Source organism: Ctenocephalides felis, unplaced genomic scaffold, assembly GCF_003426905.1.
Source record: "Ctenocephalides felis isolate EL2017-DRISC unplaced genomic scaffold, ASM342690v1 CF-g0.4_SCAFFOLD_01492, whole genome shotgun sequence".
Taxonomy (NCBI): Eukaryota; Metazoa; Arthropoda; class Insecta; order Siphonaptera; family Pulicidae; genus Ctenocephalides; species Ctenocephalides felis.
Window position 1 is genome coordinate 14,788,863 of NW_020537646.1, and position 23,134 is coordinate 14,811,996.

Here is a 23,134-nt window from a genome sequence, read left to right on the forward strand (position 1 = left end):
AAAAATGGCAGTTTTTGAGAGAACTAAGCGTCCGATTTAAATGATTCAGAGAACTTTCTGCTTGTCTTAACAAAATAATTGATTTTGGAAAAAAAATTTGTTCCATTTTTTTTTTTTTTTTTTTTTAGTTTTTTGTATATCGAAAATATTTCAGATTTTATTTTTTAATTCTGACTATAGTTCTAATCTATAGTTCCTCGAACATTTCGTTACGGTACGGGAAGTTCCAGCAATTTGCTTTAAGGCACGATGCCATAATTGCCTCAAGAAAGAATTCCACTTACAGCTAGTTTTTATTTTAATTGAATGTTTATTGTTTAAGTTCGATTATTCCTGAATGAGCAAAATAAACTGAACCTCGCATTCATACTAAAATATGAAAAGCTTTGTTTTATTTCCGATTTTAACTCCATATGTTTTCTCAGATTATGTTTCTCTCAATTTATTCAAAACTCGCAAGTAAACTTCGCAATTTCTTTGTGCGGCTTTAGTCGCATTACGATGCACGTGTTCTCGTTTAAAAAAACATTCGGCAAATATTTTCCCCTAGCTTATGTAGGCGAGGCCACTGAAAATTTTGCAAGAGGGCGGCTCTAAACAAGTCGAATGTTTATTTCCTTTACGTGTTGGTATCATTCAAAGGTCTTTGCAATATTACATGGAAAAAGAAAATACATTGCCTTTGGATGGAAATTTTCGTCTTATTTAAAGTATCATGTTCTCGATGGATTTTTATCATTGATGATAGCAATTGCTGGATGTAAATGTATTACATTGGATTGCAGATTTTTATTATACTAGATGGCCCGACAGACGTTGTCCTGTACTTATGTTTACAATTCAAAAGTTCCAATTTTTTCAATAACCTATACTGATATTTACCACCATTAGTTAAATTTATTAAGTTTTTTTACACTACAGTCTATACCAAAATGTATATACATCCACCCATATGGATCTCAAATGTACAACTGCTTTAAATAAAATGTGATGAGTATTAACTTTTTTGAAAACATTATGAAACATTTTTTTTCTTATAATTAGTTTTTTTATCGATATCCGACGTTATTTGAAAAAAAAATATGAAATTACACCATTGAGAGGAATGTCATTCCCCGGGAATTGGCAAAGGAGTCTGAATTATTTTCACTTTTGAACTTGAGAGTAAAATAAACCTAATTTCAAAATTTCATACAAATTGTAGCACAGTAGAAAAAAATCAGACCCAAAACGCTCCATTGACTTGAGTAAATATTCCGTAACCGATGGCAAAAATAGGAAAATACTAACGTTTGTATGTGAAAAGGAACGGTCTGTTTTCAGGGTTTTCCCGGCAATTATTCGATTTTTTCTTGCAGTAAGAACCATTCTTGAACTTCAACAAACATTAAAAAAAAAGAATTGGTTCAGGCGTTGTTGAGTTATGCGCTTACTAACACATTTTGCGATACATTTTTATATTATAGATTTATATTGAATCCGACTATTTGATAATATTTAAACTTTGATAACACGAATAAAAGAAATTACAGTTCTTACGCAAAATTTAGAAAATAAATCAAAAGGCAATCAAGCAAATAGAACTTATATTTGAATCCGATCCAATATATAGAGCGATTTAGAATTTTCATTGCTAGAGAGATGGCGCATGAGATTCGAGCCATAATTACGAAATCAATTCTTTTCTATTGTTTTAAGCTTAAAATCATATTTCATGTTTCATATATAATAAAATTAAAATAAATACCTTATTAACCATAACAATGTTCCTAATAACTCCATTACAGGTCAAAAGTCTAAAGGTCTTCAAACCTACAACCCATTGTGAAACAATGCTCTCAAAATTATTATTCTTGATCGGTGCATCTTGATGCATTTTTGATTTGATATATAAAAATGTTATCGGTAATCTACTGCAACGGAATGTCATAGATCCAATATCATTACATTTATTGCAAAATCTAATTTTTTACCTTTGGCTTTTTTCATTTTTATTGATTAAATTATCATCTTACGATCAATCGTTATATTTTATCTATTCCATTAAAAAAAGTTTAAGCTAAATCGAAATGCTATCTATGGAGCAGCTGCTTTGACTATTTGATGAGCGTTGGAAAATTATCTATTTAAATGTATAAACAGCTTGAATTTTTCTTGAGTTCTCAAATACAACATGCATTTTATTTCAAATAATGCTTTATTTTATATAAGAAAATATTAGACGGATTTATTATCGCTTAAGTAAAATTTATTTTCAGTATCATTAAAGTAAGCTATAAATTACAAAATATATTATTTTAAAACATCAGTGTTCTTAGTTTCGTGTTCTATCTATTCTTAATTTTTGCTTGACCTCTTTTGTGCTTTCACATTTACATGCAATGTGTACTTTAGAAGTTGAGCTTATTTACCCTATACATTATAATTTGGACGATGTTCTTGATATAAATGCATGTGACTATAAATACAAATAATAATATAAGTGGATACAATGCAATTTTTCATTTTCTCGAGAAGTTGATACATACACCATGCGCTTTATGAAACAGCTTTTGTGTAAAGGGCTCTTACACAACGTTAAGTTCATGCGAGCTTGTTTTCCGGAAAATCAAAAGCTAACTGGAATCGCATGCCAAGCATTTCTCGCGCTTTGGTTCTGAACTTTACTTTTTCCATTTGTATTATATTCATGATTTTACTGTCTGGTCTACTTTCAGGGATTGCAAATAATTTTTCTTATGCTATAGTAAATTCAATTTTTGTTTGCCTCTTATATATTACATCTTATCTATTCTTACATTTACTATGCATTATTTCTATGTTATTTTTGATTATTATGTTTATTAATATTCCTTACTGTATTATTGCTTTTTGATCAATCACATTATTTTGAGCCAATAATACAATATAATTCATTATTATAGATTACTTAATGGTTATATATTGTAAAATTACACACTTTTCAATAGATAAATCTTAGTATTACGATTTGTATATTATTACATCTGAGTTCAGATTTTAACTTTAAACTCTGCATTTTATCTCATATTTATTTTTTTACTTATATCATGGCAAATATTTACAGTTCTCGAACGTGGAGTTTATATTCGTAATGTTTGATAACACGGGTACTACATACAAATAATTAAACATTTGTATGTACTATGTTTATTAGTCCATATGTAGATAAATGTGTATTTATTTGAGCTTAAGTTGGATTTGCCAAATTCAACAATACGAAGTTGCAGGTCAATGCACTCAAGTGTTAGGAAAGTAAAAATAGCGTTGTAGATACAATTATAAATAAACTAAGCAACGTGTAATAGGATAAGTTGTTTATCATTAGAAATTCCTGTAATAAAATGAGGTGTTTATTTTACAACTCAACCAGTCGACAATTTAAGAGTTAAGAAATTATCCGGCGCATTCGCCGAGTTCAGTAAGAGTTTTTTCTTATAAATATTTATAAACGCAACGATCGATTTAGTTGCATTCACGCATCTTATATATATATATATATATATATATATATATATATCAATTGATAATATTCATGATCTTGAAGTCGATAAAGGTATTTAGGTAAAGCTTTTACTAAATACACTATAATGAATTTTATAGTTGCATTTAATTTTATTTAAATATATATCTCAAAATATACATAAACACAGTTGCTTCTGTGTTTTATCCCTGTCTCGATAGTGCATTGTAGAAAATCGTTAGGAAGAGACTTTTCACCCATTTCCCCAACAGAGAAAACGCTACAACGCAGCCGGACTCGCGGGCGCCGACATTATCGACCCAAAACCTATAATCTGAAAATGCATTGCAAGTTATGGATTTTGGTCCCATTTTATTACAAAGAATCATAATTGTTTATATATATATATATATATATATATATATATATATATATGTATAAATAATATAATTATTTGTGTGCTAGTTTTTGGCTCTACTTCGATGTTGTTTCGACAGCATGTCTGCTTCTAAAAATATTGAGTTACACCTTGAAATTGTGAATGAATGTAATTATTATAATAGCTAGTTTACTGCTTTTCTTTACTAATTATGGAAAACAATGTACTTCTTGTTTTATTAAAATCCATTCAAAACTGTACAACTTTGTTACGTAACAACTACGAAATATCTTATATTCATTTGCTACTATTAACAACATAATTATATTCAAACGTGAAATAATTAAAAGTTTTCCTTAAATCCTTACCAAGACAAAACTTTGTGAAGTATTATCCGTAATATTAACTCAGTTTCTTTTCTTTTATGTAGTTTCTTTTGAAAGCAATGCTTGTTAGTATTTACTAACATAAAGCCTTCTAGTTAGCGTATGAATGGTTTACTTATGCATGCCCCATGAATTTATCTATTGAAGCGTGGAAAAGAATAACGCATTAAAATAGTATGCAGTAGTTACAATACATTGTATGCAAGCTGAGGAACGACCTATTTTCATTATTCTATTAAATTGATATGCCGTGTACGGCTTACTTCCTTCTTACATTTGTTATATTTTAAATGTTCAAATTGAATATAAATGACGATATCTTTCCGTGGAGAATTTGAACTCAAATGCCAAAAGTAAGTTTTTATCAATGATCATCAATGATAAACAATCAGAACTGTTTTCTTTATTAATCAAATCAAGCGTATCTGCAAAGCAGGAAATGCAATTAAAAAAAATTACAAGACTTACATCACGGATGATAATAAAATTAATGGCAAACATTATATATTTTGATTACACTGTCATGGATCTATAATCCTCGATTAAGTGCTCTTTTGATCATCTGCCATTTCTTGTTGCTTTTACCTGCTTGGTGGTGGTTTGTAAATGGCACACATTGCATATATGTATGTCCTTATGTAGTACCTCATATCTTTAGGGCAAGTTTTCATGGCGGGCAATTCATGGTTTTATTGCTTTGAATAAATGCATTCAAGTTCTATAAATGCATGTTACCCACTTATTAGTTAATATTGTCGGCCAAGGAAATAAATTACTTGAATCGCTCGATTTTTGAAATTTCTGATTAACTGTCAATGTAAAATTTTTGATCGTGAATTTTCCAATAAGTTTATTCGGAATTTATAAAAATACATTTTGATCAATTTTGTTTCACCCGTTTGTATTCAAGCAAAATCAATTTAAAATTGATAGAGATCAATAATTTACATGGGTCACAATTGCATACGCCTTTGATTCTCTGGTTGGTTTATTTTTAGTAGAGTAACAGTAGTCCACCAGGCTTGATTGATATATATCCGTGCATTAATGGAACCAATGACGAACGTTACGTATATTATACAATTTTGACTGCGTGCTATATTTTGATAAATATAACGTGTCAACGTAATTATAATGGCGCCAATCCGCGTCAATGTATCATGTTTCAATTGGTATTTTGTTATGAAGATCAATGACACTGTGCAAAAAAGTGGAACGAAAATTTACGACTGGGTACATTTTGCCACATGAGACTTTACATTCTGAAATATTAAAAATATTGATTATATACATATATATATATATATATATATATATATAATATACTAGCAAACCCGACGAACTTCCTTTCGCCGCCAGATGGTTTCGTGAGAAAGATGAAGAAATTGTTTGTTTGTTTTATATTTGAAAAGGAAAAATTTGATTTTATTACACAAAAGTAATGAATTTATTTCGATTACAAAAATTAAGTGTTTTTTAGTTGAACTTCTCTAAGTAAATGAAAGTGAATCCGCAAATTATCCGTTTCTCTGTGGTAAACCACATTTTTTGTTTTTTGGTCTGACGTTAACACAAACAAAGCGGATGGTTTTCCAACTCATGAACAGGAAACGTATAACTGCCCATGTGAAAAACAATGATTTTCTAAATAATCTATTTGAAATTTATCCCGAAAACACTAAGCGATTGGCCTTGCGGCTTGTTATTGCGAACGCAAGGCGAACTGGAAATTGCAATCGTTTGAAGACAAACGGAAGACCAGTCGGAATCATTGGTATGTCACTAAATCGCCAGCAATTTTTGATTGAATGGTGAAATTCAGTGCGTGTACATCATTATTCTTTGCGGCAAGAATTGCTCGTTGACTTAACCAAGCATAATTCTGATAATTCTCACTAATGTCCTTACACAAATTTTTAATTACGATGCGTGAAATTCCAGCAATTTGCATTAAGGCACGATGCCATGCACCACTAATTTTCTTACCTAAAAACCTTGCGGAGCCTGAGACCTTTCCAACGAATGCAAAATTGTCGAAATCGGTTCGTGCGTTCTGGAGGTATATCGTCAGGAAGGAAAACCCGACTTATTTTTATATATATGTATGTAGATATATATATAATTTAGTACTTTTACTAAATTCTACCATAGAATTAACTAACTTTCGTAAATTAATTAGTAAAAACTTTTCAATTGAGCTAGGACTAGAAGTTAATTGATTACATATTGAAGTGCAGTTTGATGTGCAATGATATCTTGTTCATTGCAGTTTTGCTATTTAACTTTGCATTTTTACTAAACATTTTAAAATGTATTTATTATACTCGTATGGTTGCTTCCTTATACGGTATACAGGTCAACCATAACTTAAATATTAATATTTCTCAATAGATTCAATATATGCGATACAAGAATAAATCAAATAAATGCAATGTCGTGATTTCTTTGCTTTAGCATATTTTGCCAACATTGAATTGTTTTATTGTCTTGCTAGACTGCTCAAAGTCCACACGATCTTATTCTCTGAACGCTAGCGCAAAATTGCCCGTTTAATAAATTGATTGCAATAGACACATTAAATGTATGCGAGACGCTCTGACAATAAATAATACATTGCCAGCCGGCAACAAGATGTGATGGGGAGAAGTGGGATATTTTTGTATATTGCTTGCAATTTAAAAACCACAATGATGGTAGAAATGTCAGATAATAAAAGACTGTGTAGTCGGTTAATGGTAACTTTCTTGATTGTAATTTGAATTCATATTTCTAGTTTTCGATGCTTCTCTATTACTAATTTAATTAATATTAACATCTGCATTGTCGAATTTTTTAATTTACCAAAACTATTACCATAAAATGTTTTTTTTTTATTATCTCTTTTATTTACAACTGTCCAGTAAAGGACATTCAATAAATTTGATGAATTTACAATAGTCGACCGAAAAGGGACATTGTATACTACATGTTGGAAAACAACTCAGTAGTTGTTTTTCTATTCGATATAAAATTCACAATATTTTATTGATAATTATATAATTTTAACTATTTACTTATTGAATAATTTCCTATAAATAATGATTAAGTTATTTCCATTTTTTATTTGGCTTAAATCCAGTGGCGCTTTTCTTTTCAATCTTCTCGGATAGTTCTCTGTTATCAATGAGTTTGCTAATGAATTTGGGTGACTGATTAGCTTGTTTCTATACTTGTACGCTGTTTTTGTTATTACTTCATTTTTCGATCATTTATGGTAGGTGTATTCGTGTCGGCATGAATCAACCAGTTGGGAACATATTTTGGAGCTCTGGTGCTTATTAATCTCAGAAACTCACTTCACTGAAAAAAACTACTTTAAAATTTATAACTACACTACTTATAATTCAAATCACCCAAGTGGCAGGGCTCGCGGCGGTTCGGCTATATTAATCAAAAATAATATAAAGCATTTTGTTCTACCAAATATTTCTGATGATTTTCTACAAGCAACTCAAATTTCTGTTGAAACAAATTTATATAATTTTTGTGTTTCTGCTGTTTATTGTCCACCAAGATTCAAAATTTCTTGTGCTCAGTTTTCTTCATTTTTCTCTCAATTAGGTAATAAATTTATCATTGGTGGTGACTTTAATTGTAAACATATTGCCTGGGGTTCTAGACTGACTACAGCCAAAGGTAAGATACTTCATGCAGCCATCGGGCAAAATAACCTCTCCTTTATTTCAACTTGCAGTCCAACATATTGGCCTTCTGACCCTACTAAAGTTCCAGACCTTTTAGATTTTTTTATTGTGAAAGGTATTGATCTTTCAAATCTCAATGTTGAATCTAGTTACGATCTCTCTTCAGATCATTCTCCAATACTTGTGACGTTTAGCACATTTCCTACTCCAGTTATCAACAATCATATTCTACACAACAATCTTTCTAACTGGATTCAATTCAAATCCATACTTGATTCAAAATTATTTCCAAAATCTAGGCCTACAAGCGTTATTGATATAGAAAATAATATAGATTATTTTTCTGAGATTGTACGTGAAACAACCAAGCAGATCACCCCGAACATTATTCCAAGAAATGATAATCTAATAATTCCGCAAGAGATTAAGAAGCTAATTGCACAGAAACGAAGAGCAAGACGTACCTGGCAACATTCTCATCTACCAACGGATAAGACATCGCTCAATCATCTCAATAACACGCTGAGGAAAAAAATGAAAGAATGGAAGAATTGTACATTCAGGTCGTATATATTGCAGCTAAATAGATACGATAATTCCATATGGAAACCAATCAGAAACAAAAGTAAACCCCTACAACAAAACCCTCCTCTGAAAATAACCAACCAAAACGGATTCATTTGGGCAAAAAGCAACGAAGAAAAAGCGGAGGCATTTGCTGATCATCTAAGTAGCATTTTTAGCGCTCGAAATATTTCCCAGAATAATTTAATTAACAATTTCGTAAATCAACCCATACATTCTACACCGTTAGGACATTTTTCACCAAATGATGTCTTATGTGAAATAAAAAGGATAAAAAATAGATCTTCGCCGGGTATGGATAAAATTACTCCAAAGATGTTAAAAGAATTGCCTACAAAAGGTATTTTATATATAACAAATATTTTCAACGCCATACTTCAATACAATTATTGGCCCACAGCGTGGAAGACTGCAGAAATTATTATGATCGCTAAACCAAACAAAAACCATCACACTGCTAGTTCATACCGTCCTATCAGTCTTTTATCGATATTATCGAAAATTTTAGAGAGACTTTTGTTGCAGAGATTGTCAGAAGATCATCCGAATGATAGTTGGATTCCTCACCATCAGTTTGGCTTCAGAAAAAATCACTCTACAATTCAACAATGCAACAGAACGGTGTCTCGTATTCTTGAAGCCATGAATAGAAAGGAACACAGCGTAGCCGTATTCTTAGATGTTAGTCAGGCTTTTGATAAGGTTTGGCACTCAGGACTCCTATATAAAATCAAAACAACTTTTCCAAACTACTTCAATATCTTAAGCTCATATTTGCTTAATAGAAAATTTAGAATCAAAATTAAAGATGTGACTTCGAGCATCAGAAATATAGAATGCGGGGTACCACAGGGCAGTGTGCTAAGCCCTGTACTTTATCTTCTTTTCACAAACGATATGCCCACAGATGATCTTCTAACCATATGCACTTACGCCGATGACATAGCAATTATTTCATGCAATTCCGATATTAGAACAGCAACTTGTCAGTTACAAAATTATTTATCTAGTCTCGAAAAATGGTTTTTAGATTGGAATATCAAAATCAATATCGAAAAATCTCAGCACATAATTGTTTCTCTAAAACATCACAACAGTCCACCTATCATGATGAACAATTCAATAATTCCACTATGCAATTCTGTTAAATATTTAGGCATGCACATTGATTCGAAATTGACATGGAGAACGCACATTGAATATAAAAAGAAACAAATCCAACTGAAAATAAAAGATTTTTACTGGCTTTTTGGGAGGAAATCTGAAATCTCTCTCGATAACAAGGTACTTTTGTATAAAACTATCATAGTGCCCATTTGGACTTATGGAATCGAACTATGGGGTTGCTCATGCAAATCTAACATAAACATCATTCAAAGGTGCCAGAATAAAATTCTGCGTATCCTTACTAATGCGCCTTGGTATATTTCGAATTTTTGCCTACATAAGGATTTGAAAATCTCAACAGTCAACGAAATGATCAAGATTAGAAGTTCATCTTTCAACAACAAATTAATCCAGCATACAAATCCTACAATTCAAGCGATTCAGAGACCGATAAGAAGATTGAGCAAGAAATGGCCTTCCGATCTACCAAACACCTAGCCCAATGTCTGCACGCGTCCTGACGTAGTACGCGGCATACATCATCACGTCATCGTTCATTTATGTTATTATTTTTGTATTACTGTTTTAATTTTATTTTTATTTTAACTTTTTTCATTTTATGTTCAATGTATTGCATTTTTTGTTTTTTTGTATTTTTTTTTGCTCATATCAATTTTGTAAATAAGACATTAAAGTCTTGATTAACAAAAATAAATTGTAACAAAAAAAAAAAAAAAAAAAAAAAAAAGGCAATTTTCAAAAATTTGTTTTGAAATTTCTCTATTTTTTCTATATTAGTCTTATGAGCACTGCCCCACAATTGTATACCATAGCACCAAGTTGGTTTAAATACAGATTTATATGAAAGTAGCTTATTGTATGAGCTTAGTTTGGATTTAGTCCCTAGTAACCATAAAATGATGACGATATAATTGATAGTTATGCTGTATGTATAGAAAATATTGTATTTCCATGTTTTTATTATTTGTTTCACAAAAATGAGTAGCTGATCTCTATAGTAGCAAAACGGATTATATTTGCAAAGCTCTGCGATTTATTTCAAATGCGACTGACTTTAGCACATGTTTAGATTGTTATCGATTTTATTACCCAGAAGGGTGATTCGGGTTCAAATTGAAGCAAGCCTAATGTATCATGAGCTATATAAAAAATAATTTATTATTTATGCCGCATATAAAATTTCATTTCATTTAAGAGAAAGAAATATGATTTCAAGAAGCAGGGATTATTCGTAATAAATTTTACAATTTAATATTTGCATTGCTGCTTGTAATAAAACACAGCTATTAATATCAATCACATTTTCTTTTTTATTACAATAACAAAATAACTTATTTATTATATTATATACTTGCATTAAATCAGCATAAAAAACTAATGTTTTTTTTAATTCAAGGTATTTGGTATATGTAATGAATATTATTTAACATATTATATGCTTACTTAAGATTTTTTTACTCGTTATGCAGCAGTGTTGAAGTCGACGATTATCTCGTGTTTGCTGTGTCATATTTATATGAGGATCTACTTATGTAAATGAAAGTATGAAATTACCTCCATGCGTTGACTAAACGATACCTCACGGACGCTAAGTTTAAATTAACTCGATTTTCAGTGGGTGGTACACGAAATGAATAATAGCCTACACAATCAAATAGCTTTCTAAGGTTCAATGCAATCTTATTCATATTATTTGCCTATTAAATGTTATCTTTCTGCCTGTGCCGCCATTTTTGTTTAATTCACATTAGCTCTTGAGCAATTATTGGCGAGGAACTTAAATTGATATTTAAATATATATATATATATATATAATATATATATATATATATATATATACACCTAAGTCTGTTTTTACACGGTAGATTGGTTCCAGAAAAGGCCGTGTAAAAAAAACGTGTAAAAAAAGACATTGATCTTATACAAAAATGGGTGATTTGTTCCTAATCTCTAAAACCTATTAAAATTAGTGAAAAACAAGAATTTTTAGGGTATTCCCCTAAATTAGTGCTATTCACATTTGCTTTGACCAGTAAAAATTGTTTGTACGCGCTAAAGGGGAATTCACTTAAATCTTTAAGCTAGTGTTCGCAAACTATCGATACTATCGATGGTTTCAGACTTTTTTCTTTCATAAATACTTTTTTGTTATATGAACATACTTCGCAAAAATTAAATTTGACAAAAAAATTTAAGTACATAAAATTTCAAATCGTGCTAAATGGAATAAAATCGTGTTAAAAAATTAAAAATACTCGATTTTCAAACCGTGTTATATCAAAACCGTGTACAAAAAGACCATGTAAAAACAGACTTAGGTGTGTATATATATATATATATATATATATATATATATCGAAATGTCATGAATATCCTAAAACATCGAATATGTTAATCGCAATCACTGACATTTGGCGCGCAATCATTTAAATTCACAAAAGCAAATTTTAACTTAATTTAAATAATTCCTATTTTAAGAATTATATCGATGAATAATTTAGTTCTCCAAATGCGAATTTAATTCTATTTTTATATGACCAACAATTTATCATTTGCTTGAAAAGAATAAATAAAAACTTTAAAACCACGTGAATCTTAATATAAATTTTAATGTTTAATTTATGTCTTTTCTCAACATTGTTTTTGGTAGTCATGAATAATGTATTTACGTTCAATATATGTTGCCATATTGCGTTTTATAAAATCCAACTAATTATTATGTATTTTCTTAAGTGTCTTATTATGTAGTGTTTTAAGTTTCTTACATTTACATTTAAATACTTTATGAATAATCGTTTTATGTATCTGAATGAATATGTTTATAAAGACGATCCATATTAGTGTTGCTAATTAATGAGTTTAATTTGAGATATCTTTTTCAATGCATGTAATTGTTTTTGTTTCTAGGAACACTATGTGAAAGTCATTGTTGTTCGCCGTCAACAGAAGAGCTACTTTTACGACGTACGACTGACGATTACGTCGCTCTGCTAAAGCACAATTCAGGTGTTTTGCAAGGATTACTGGATTCAACGGCAACTACTTTACGAGGTAAGAATTTGCTAAATACATTTATCACATTTTGAACAAAACGCTAAAATTATGTAGATGTTATTAATAGCATGATAATACTATAAATTAAGAGAAGAACTGTAGCAGTTATTATTAGTGAACCACACGCGAATCGTGAGGATGAATTATGACTCTGGCTTTTATGGATCTTAGTTGTTTTTAGCTTTATTCAATAATTCTAATCAGAAGATTGTAGAATAATAATTATTTAAGAGATTTAACAATCTATAGATTTTTGGCAAAATTGCAATACGCTATTTTTATGGAGCTGGGTGAAAATAGACGAAGCTTTTTGCTTGCCTTTCTCACATTGAGAGTGTAATGGTCCTTTATATTTTCACAATAACTAGATTACTTGAATGACTTCATAAGCTAAACTTGTTGGGTGTATGGCATCGTGCCTCAAGGCAAATTTCTGGAACTTCCTGTACCGTAACGAAATGTTCGAGGAATACTGAATGTTTTGAAATAGATTATTATTAATATTGTAACATTGTCTAATATTTATAAGAATTATATAAACTGAATTGCAAAGTTGAAATTATTTGTTCAAAGTATATTAGAATTTTAGTCAGAATTAAAAATAAAATCTGTATTATTTTCGATATACAAAAAAAATTGAAAAAAAAAAAATGTTGAAACAAATTTTTTTTCCAAAATCAATTATTTTGTTAAGACAAGCAGAAAGTTCTTTGAATCATTTAAATCGGACGCTTAGTTCTCTCAAAAACTGCCATTTTTTGCACATTTAGCTCCGTATCTTCGAAATGGCTGAGCCTGCCTTTGCGAAAATCTAATAAACACTTCTCTGAATCATTACTAATTGAATGTTTTTAGAACATTCAAATCGGATGCTCCGTTCTCTCAAAAACTCGATTTCTATTTTTTGCACTCTTTGCTCTTTATCTCCGTAACTGCTGGACCTGCCTTTGCCAAAACCTAATCAGCTCATCTCCCTATCAATAGGAATCGAATGTTTTTTTGAACAATTCAAATCGGTTGAACCGTGCGCCCGAAAACGTGACTGGAAATTTGTATTCTTACATACACGCACACACACACATCCATTTTTTCTGAGGTATGCCGAAATGTTCAGAAACCTTCAAAACGTCGAGAAATGTAAAAATTTTCAATTTCGATTTTCGGCCCATTACAATAACTTACCCTACGTGAAGTTAACAATTATTCAATCAGTGAACAGCTATAACTAAACTATTAAAACCTCTTCAAGTTTCGTCATTTCTTGTAATTTACTATTACTGCAAATTTTTCATACTTCACTTACGTCTTGGAGACAGAAGTAGCTCACAAAGAGCATTTTGTTTTTCATTACGGTCAATTAGCAATAAGGTCAACTCAATCTCTGAATGTCTTTGTATATATCTTCTACTGTAAATATATAAATTACAGTCAGCATTAGCTGAATACTTCTATCGTGGCGATGATGTCACTTACTGTTAGGCATTCTCAAAGCCTCGTGTGCAGATCATATCACGCGGCGCGAGTATCGATTCGCTCTGTGCGGTCAGGGAAGGAGAGTTCAAAATTGAGATGGCTAGCCGGTCTATTGTGGGCGGCTCAAAGGTCACGGTCATCTCCGAAAAAGACGTAAAATATATAATGACCCAAAATACCGTTGCTCCAACTGACCAGATGTGTGACAACTAGTAAATAATGCATAACAAGCCTTTTTCTCTACTTTGAAATTGAATATTTGTTTCGTTTTTATATTTGGAATATATAAATATATTATGTATTCAGATTGCATAACAAGTCATTCAGTTTTCTGTGTATTTTATATCTATTGATAGTTTTCCACCCTTTCAAGAACAATTGTCTTAGTTTAAGTATATGATTTTGAAATGTATATATCACTAGTTTTTATTATGATTTGATTGAATAAATGCAATATAATTAAGGGGGTATTCTACTGTAGAGGCATGAATTTCGCCCGGATTTTGAAGCGCTGTATAAAGGAAACAAATAATATTTTTACTATCGATTTTTTTATGATTTGTTTATTGATATTTTATTATTACATAAAAAAATTATTAAAAAAAAAAATTAAAATTCACAAAGTTATGAGCAGTCAAATTGGGGGCTCAAAACAAAGAGGGTGTCATGGCGTGCATGATTCCAACCCTCCTGGTGATCTGAAACATAAAAAATAGATGGATTCTTAATTATTATAGATGCTGCTATCGCATGACCCTTGGATAAGTTAAAAAAAAAATTGTTGGAATGGCGGCAGTTTGAAAAAAAAATGTTTTTCATGTTTTTTAACAATTCCGAATTTTTTAAAAACACTAAATGAAAAGTTATGATTTTGGGCAAGGTCCACACGATAAAGCGATGTATAGAGAAGATCCTTTCGAATTTTGAAGTAAATCGGTTCGTTAGAACTCGAGATATCTTTACCGCCAGCTCAAAAAAAGTAGTTCCGAAAAAAACGCGTTCAAAGTTTTGAGACTCGATCGGACCCGAACCGAGGCCACGTCACTAAAACGGCTATAACTCAGGAAATAATAGTAATTTTGAAAAATCCTTTCAATGACATAATTTTGAATAACTAAACTTTGAAAATATGAAAAAAAAATTACGATTTTTTCAAAATTCTACAGAAGAATACCGCCTTAAGTCACCTAAGGTATAATATGGGAGAAAACTTACATTTACATTAAGAGCTTTAGACACATGTGCGAATATTTGTTTTATGATTGAACATAGCAATGGAGCGTTATACTGTGAAATGAACCATGCTGTATATACATCTGGTGGTCATTGCGCGACATTAAACCAAAGAAATAAACTCCACAACTACACTCATATTCAATTGACCGTGCGGCGATAAAGAATGAAAGAAAATTCTTCCAACTCTTATTTTGTTAAGGGTAATATTACAAAGTTTTGCCCACTGGATATTTATATTTATATATCTATTTTCACTGTACAATCAATATAAATTTTCAAAGTGCACTACATAATGTGAATGAAATCAACTAAAAGTTTTCATAATGAAATATCTATTTTGATATTAGTACATATTCTATCGTGATCACGCTGAGGAGGAAACTTTCCCTACTATTTTTACAGGAAATTATTACGTTGGATGTGTTTCCGTCTGCTGCATACGAATCGTGCAGACAAAATATTGTGAATTGTGAGTCAACACACAGGTTAGGATCCATGAGTCATTTTTGTCTTCAGGCAATACCTACCAACGCGAACTTTGCAGTTCGCTACGGGACCATCATTAACATCAAGCACCACTCCCACATGACGCATCCGACAAGTAAAACGGAAAAATCAGCGTTGCACTTTATAACTTGTGCTCACAGTTAGGGTTTTTTCTATAGCGCAACCCACAAGTAAGTTTCAGATTTTACGCTGGCGGATGTTAAACAGCATATAATTACTATATTCATGTTATGCCATAAAATAAATCTGTGCTTGGATGCAATTCTTACCAAATTATCAAAAAAACTAATTAATTATTCTTCATTTTGTCGCGACTTTTTAACTTCCCGTAGGGGCAAGTTATAGTAATCGCAAAAAAATCGAAAATGAAAATTTTTATATATCTTTACGTTTTAAAGGTTTTTGAACATTTTGGCATACCTTAGAAAAAATGTATGTATGTGTGTGTGTGTGTGTGTGTGTGTATGTATGTATGTATGTATGTATGTGCGTGTGTGTATGTATGTGCGGATACAAATTTTTGTCGACGATTTCGGGAACACGGATCAACCGATTTGAATAATTCAAAAAACATTCGATTCGTATTGATAAGGAGACGTGCTGATTAGTTTTTGGCGAAGGCAGGTCTAGCCGTTCCGAAGATACGGGGCAAAAAGTGCCGAAAACGGTAACTCAGTTTTTAAGAGAACGGAGCGTCAGATTTGAATAATTCAAAAAACATTTCACTTGTATTGACAAGATGAAGAATCGATAAAATTTTCATGAAGGTAGGTCTAGCAGTTTCGGAGATATGGAGGAAAAAGTAAAAAAAATGAGCCATTTGGCGGTCAAAAATGATCATTAGACATATGCACATCAAATTATCAGATATTTTATAGAGATTTTAACAATAAGTATACATTTTGTTAACATTTCTATGGGTTCCGTACCAATGCTTATGCGTTAGACAGCGACGCGGCGCTTACGCGCTTTATATTTTGTTCCTATGCAGTTAAAGCAGTACGATTGCTTTGAAAAAAAGTTCAGATCTTCTACAATATGTCAAAATATAGAAAAAAAAAATTTCTTCAAAAAAAAAAAAAAATTAAAAAAAAATGTTTTTTTAAAAATTTTTTTTTCAAAAAAAAGTTATTTTTTGTCCAATTTATAGTTTCTCAAAAATCTTATTCTTTCAAAGTAATTTTTTTTCAAAAATGTTAATTGTTTTTAAAAAAATAATTTTTGGTACGGGAAGTTCTAGCAATTTGCCTTAAGGCACGATGCCTTAATTGCCTTAAGACAGAATTCCACTTACAGCTAGTTATTTTCTTAATTGATTCTTGACCACATTTATTATAAGACATAACCCATACGAGAAGGTAGTAAAACTATTTCGCTTTTAAACGTCTTCCCACGCCATCTGCATTCCTTTAGATTTTAATGTGCAGCCTAAGCATGAACTTTTGTTCTTTAATATAGTCCGTCGTCATAACAAAACAAAAGCAAAAGCAAAAGAACGTAAAGAACATTTCGTGTGATTCGACCGATATGCACGATCAGATGTTATATCGCATATAGAAACAGAGTAGCATTTAATTCATGGGCTACGCTTGTAGTTTAATCATTTAATTATAATCAAACATGAGGTCGAACGATGAACGACGCAGATACTAAATATAATTCGAAATAGTCTTATTTGGTTTCTTATCATGAATAGGGTTGGAATAATTATTTTATTATTGATCATGCCTTCCCCGAAATAAAACTTGTTATGTACTATATTTATAATACAGCTCGAACTTAGAATTCACGCTTCTCAAAACATTCTGAAAGATTATCTAGTCAGATCATCAATTGAAACTTTTTATTGATTGAATTGATCAAATGTTAATGAACTTGCCGCAAATGTAGTCTTGATAATTTATGAATTTGCATTCTTTTTGATCGACCGCAAATTATGATATCAATATTTTCTTGTCTCTTTTCTTGTTTCTTTTAATATTAATTTTGATCATATCAATTTTGACTCATACCACCCTGGAGTAACTTTCTTGGTGCATATGTTCTTGAGGAATTTTCTTAATAGAACTACATATTTGTGTGTGTGCGGTTGCCCGAGAGAGCAGATTCATTCATTAATATTAGTTTCTGTGGCATATTGGTGATTATGTTCCGTGTAACATGTTTATTAAAATATACGTCATTATGAAACAGTGTGATACCGAAATGAGTAGTTATATTTAATCTTCTATATGATGATCAAATTGGATATTTTATATAATGTTCGACATTTATGGCAATGATCCGAGTATTATATTAAACAAGTTTATTGTGATAACATATAGAAATGTCAACATTATTTCACAAACAAAAATCAGGCATAAAGATTTAATTACAAAAAAATAAAATTGTATATTATATAAATATAGGATAGAGTTATAATATTCAATTACAGATGTGCCAATGTTGCACATTTCTTGAGAAATTAATACCAAATCCTTTAATATTTTTATGATATTCATTTCACGTCCCAACATCATTGTTTAAATTACAAAAATAAATTATTTGCATATGTTGCATCGCGGCCGCATTTATCTGTAGGCGACTCGACGTCTCCAGACATAATCCGGTGTCTCATACTTTGTCTACAAAACATATCAACAACTCAAATCAGATCGCGAATCATATATCACAACGTCGTTTGCTTAAATCTTTAATATACTTACAGTTTTATAGCTTTGAAATACTTGAATCTTTGACCATTTTTATCAAAATGCATTCATTTGCAATATTTGGTAAACAGGCCAGCTATTATTTGCCCTTATGTTTTTTAATATATACTGATATGTGGCAATCGAGTTACATGTATCCGTTAGATTATGAATAATATTTACAAAAATTTTATTAGGCAATGAAAGCCATACTTACCTATGAACATGATGACATAAAGACACTTTCCATAATGCCAATGATGCGACCAAGAACATATTATATTTCATTTTATTCGAATGTCTATGTATTTTAAAAGAAATACATGCCATTATTGATTTAGTTACCAAAATATTATTAGTAGATAATAAAAAACTTTAATTTAGCCTATCTAAAATTAAAGAAAAGTTGTAATTATGAGAGCTGTGAGCAAAGGAATTGAAGAATGTTCGGAAAATAAAATTAAGAAAAAAACTCGTTTTAATGATCTGTTGTCCGCTTTTTCAAATAGACCTTAGTAGCTTAGAAATAATGCGATTACAACTCATGTTTTTCACAAGCTGTATTTCTGATACTTTTATTATGAGAATATATCAACTTTCATAAAGGTTTTATACATAGTCTCTATAAATGTTATATGAAAGTTACCAAAATATATTATTTAGTCTCTTTTGTTTACAACTTCAGTAAAGAAACATGATACCAGTTAATTAGCAACCCCAATCAAAGAAAGCAGACACAACATACCTTTCGCAGCTAAATTCTATTAGCCAAGAAGCGCTAATGTGAAGTACCTATTGCGCCGTTTCAGCGTAATCTCTCTAGAAAGCATCCGTAGGAGATTATGTTGTCATTACAGGAGGGGGGAACAGCTATGGATCACTCATTAACTCTGTAGCAATTCACCGTAATAACCCACAACAATGGCAATAATCGCTTTATTGTTACCCTTAGCTGGATCTGGCGCCTTGTACACTGTGGCACATGATTAAGTAAACCCTGAGTAGAGCACTTAGACGGAGAGCTGAGAAAGCTTTTATCTGTTGGCCACAACTTTAAGTACGTAAGCTGCTGCGAAGCATTCAGTTATTTGATTTGAAGCTTATAAAAAAGCTACTTGGAAAAAGGAAATAATCATTTTTATATAGGTACATTATAATCATGAGATCTACAGAAATACATTTACTACCTAAATATTATTGTAGGATCAATATTATATGGTTGATACGAGATTATTTGGTAGGTGATAATGAGATCAAAAGTCATTTTGAGATAAGCTTATTGCAAATATTCATTCAATATAATCTTCACAAACGAAACAACACTATAGTCCCAGAACTCAACGTCAAGCCAAAACGAAGTGATATTATTGATCATAACTATAAAGAAAAAAAATAGATAATTCACGTAATTTGAAGGATATGAGCATTTAAGTGCAACCTAGAGCTTTGGTGAAAATATGAACATTTTTCGACTGTTGTAATTGATTTTTAATAGTTTTTGACCCCATTCAAAAATAATGGCACAATTGCTTCGAGTTTTGAAGAATTAAGATCTTTTGTTGAACTATCAATACAAAATATAAAAAATTGGTCAACTTTGAGAGTCTCTCCTTTAAAAAAAATGCACTAAAGTGTGTCGATAAGTTTCATCAAAAATACTTAAGGGGGTATTCTAGTGTAGAGCGATGAATTTTAGGTCAATTTTAAAGTGTCATAAAAGAAAGCAATGAATGTTTTTACTGTCCATTTTTTTACCACTTGTTTATTAATATTATTAAAATACAAAACAAAAAATAAAATAGTTGAAAATTGTAAAAACTGGCAGCTGATAAAGTGGGTGGTCTCAAAAAATTGGCCCCTTGACATGATTTCAGCCCTCCTAGCCATCGGAAATGCAAAAAATAAAAAGATTATTAATCTACAATGATGTCGCAAGCGCCTGAACTAGCGATGAGTAAAAAGATTTTTTTTTTCAAATTGGCGACTGTTTGAAAAAAAAGTGTTTTTTTAGTGTTTTTTTGAGTTTCTCGAATTTAAAAATAGTAAAAATTGGAATTTGGGGATAATCCTTGTTCAGGCTATAGATAGGTCTATAAACAAGACTATCTGAATATTTCAAGTGAATCGGTCGATTAAAACTCGAGAAATTGTGTCAACAGTACTGAAAAAGTCTGTTCTGAGAAAAACGCATTTAATTTTGCGTGAAGGCAAACCAGTATGGCGACCGAGTCAGCAAAATGCCTATATCTCCAAAAATAATTCAAATTTTCAAAAACCTTCTCGTACCCATATTCTTAGATAATTAAACTTTGAAAATATGAAATAAAAAAAATCGATTTTTTTGAATACCCCCGTAAGATGTATGTATGTGTAATCAAAGTCATTGGCAAAGTGAGCAAAAATACACATTTGAGTTTTATATATTTCTTTAATACTATAATATTTTGAATTATTTACTACAAACTTTTCTACTATAACAGAACTTTTTTTATTTATTTATTTGATATAATTCGTACAAACTGTATCTCGGTCAGACAATTGTTCTGGTATGAGAGATCACAGCAATTATAACAAAAATAAATCTAAATTTTATGTAACAGACTTACATTAAGGAATCTATATATTTTTAACTTCCCGTAGGGTAAGTTATTGTAATGGGCCGAAAATCGGAATTGAAAATTTTTACATTTCTCGACGTTTTGAAGGTTTCTGAACGTTTTGGCATACCTCAGAAAAATGGATGTGGTGTGTGTGTGTGTGTGTGTGTGTATGTATGTATGGATACAAATTTTCGTCCACGTTTTCGGGCGTACGGATCAACCGATTTGAATGGTTTAAAAAACATTCGATTCCTATTAATAAGGAGAAGAGCTGATTAGTTTTTGGCAAGACAGGTCCAGCAGTTACGGAGATAAGGAGCAAAGAGTGCAGAAAATAGAAATCGAGTTTTTGAGAGAACGGAGCATCCGATTTGATTTCTAAAAAACATTCCATTAGTAATGATTGGGAGAAAGGGTTATTAGTTTTTCGCAAAGGCAGGCCCAGCATTTCGGAGATACAGAGCTAAATGTACAAAAAATGGCAGTTTTTGAGAGAACTAAGCGTCCGATTCAATTGATTCAAAGAACTTTCTGCTTGTCTTAACAAAATAATTGATTTGGAAAAAAAAATTTTGTACCATTTTTTTTTTTTTTTTTTTTTTTTTTTTTTTTTTTTTTTAATTTTTTTTATATCGAAAATAATTCAGATTTATTTTTAATTCTGACTATAGTTCTAATATACTTTAAACAAATAATTTCAACTCTGCAATTCAGTTTATATAATTCTTATAAATATTAGACAATGTTACATATTATTTAATAATCTATTTGAAAATTCATTATTCCTCGAACATTTCGTTACGGTACGGGAAGTTCCAGCAATTTGCCTTAAGGCACGATGCCACCCACCCCACTAGTTACTTATTACTATTATACAAACATATATACACAGAACGCTTGCATACGTACATGCATACTTATATCTAATTGTAATTAATATTTTAACTGAACAGATGAAATATAGTATTTAAAGTAAGGAATGTTACCTCATTTGATATAATTTCTTAGAGCTTTTCTATGCAAAATGCAAAATGTCTTTCAACTTTACAACTAACCCTCTACAGACATCCCCATTTTATACTGCAATTACTCCGAAACTTCAATGACAACGATAGACAGTTTGTCTCAGCTGTCTCAATGGATGAGTTTCGTTTGATGAGATACTACTGAGCATGTTCGAATATTTTGATCTTAACCAAAATACTATCTGGTAAAATTTAATGAGCATTTACTATTTATATAATATTTTTAATTATCTTTTTTAATCAGTAACTACATTAACGACATCAATATTAATACTTTGCCAAATATGATCTTGATGATATAAATAATAATGTTTCTGAATATCTAAGATTAAAATTATATTATTTAAACTTGCATATAATAAAATAATAATTTAACAATGTAAAGAGCAAACAAGATTATCATATAGAATTGAATTTCAAATTTTATAATTATGATAACATATCATTTGATTAATCACGAATGAATTTAAATAAAAATAAAAAGGCATAAAGTATAAAAAATAACTTGACCTGCCTCTAAACTGTTTTAATAATTTTGCTGGTTATAACTATCCTTTGGTGAATTGGTGGGTGTCGTAGTGACTAAACTACGAAAGTTTACTTAGCACGTACGATAATAAAATGGTATCTCTCTTTTAAACAACTTTATACATCCGGAGTTAAATTCAAACTTTTACAAGTATTTAATTAGGCACTGTTTAAATTTTTATATCTTGCAGAGTTGACAGTGAAATTATAAATAATTACTAAGCTATATGGTATGTCATATTCAAACAAAATGATTATTCTATAACTTTGAGAAAGATAATGTTCAACATATAAAATTGTTTAATTATAAAGGGCGCGAGGTAAATATTTTTATAATGATTTTTGGCATCTTGAATTTAGCGTACAATTATGATCAGTT

At 30.5% G+C, this 23,134-nt stretch overlaps 1 protein-coding gene across 1 annotated transcript in view; it reads left to right on the top strand.

Annotated features, from left to right (window-relative positions):
* Positions 1–23,134, top strand: part of LOC113370917 (division abnormally delayed protein-like) — a 139,499-nt gene that overhangs the window by 71,839 nt on the left and 44,526 nt on the right. The window contains exon 2 of the mRNA XM_026611589.1: positions 12,550–12,693. Coding sequence (XP_026467374.1) covers positions 12,550–12,693 — 144 coding nt within the window. The remainder of the gene's footprint in view (positions 1–12,549; positions 12,694–23,134) is intronic.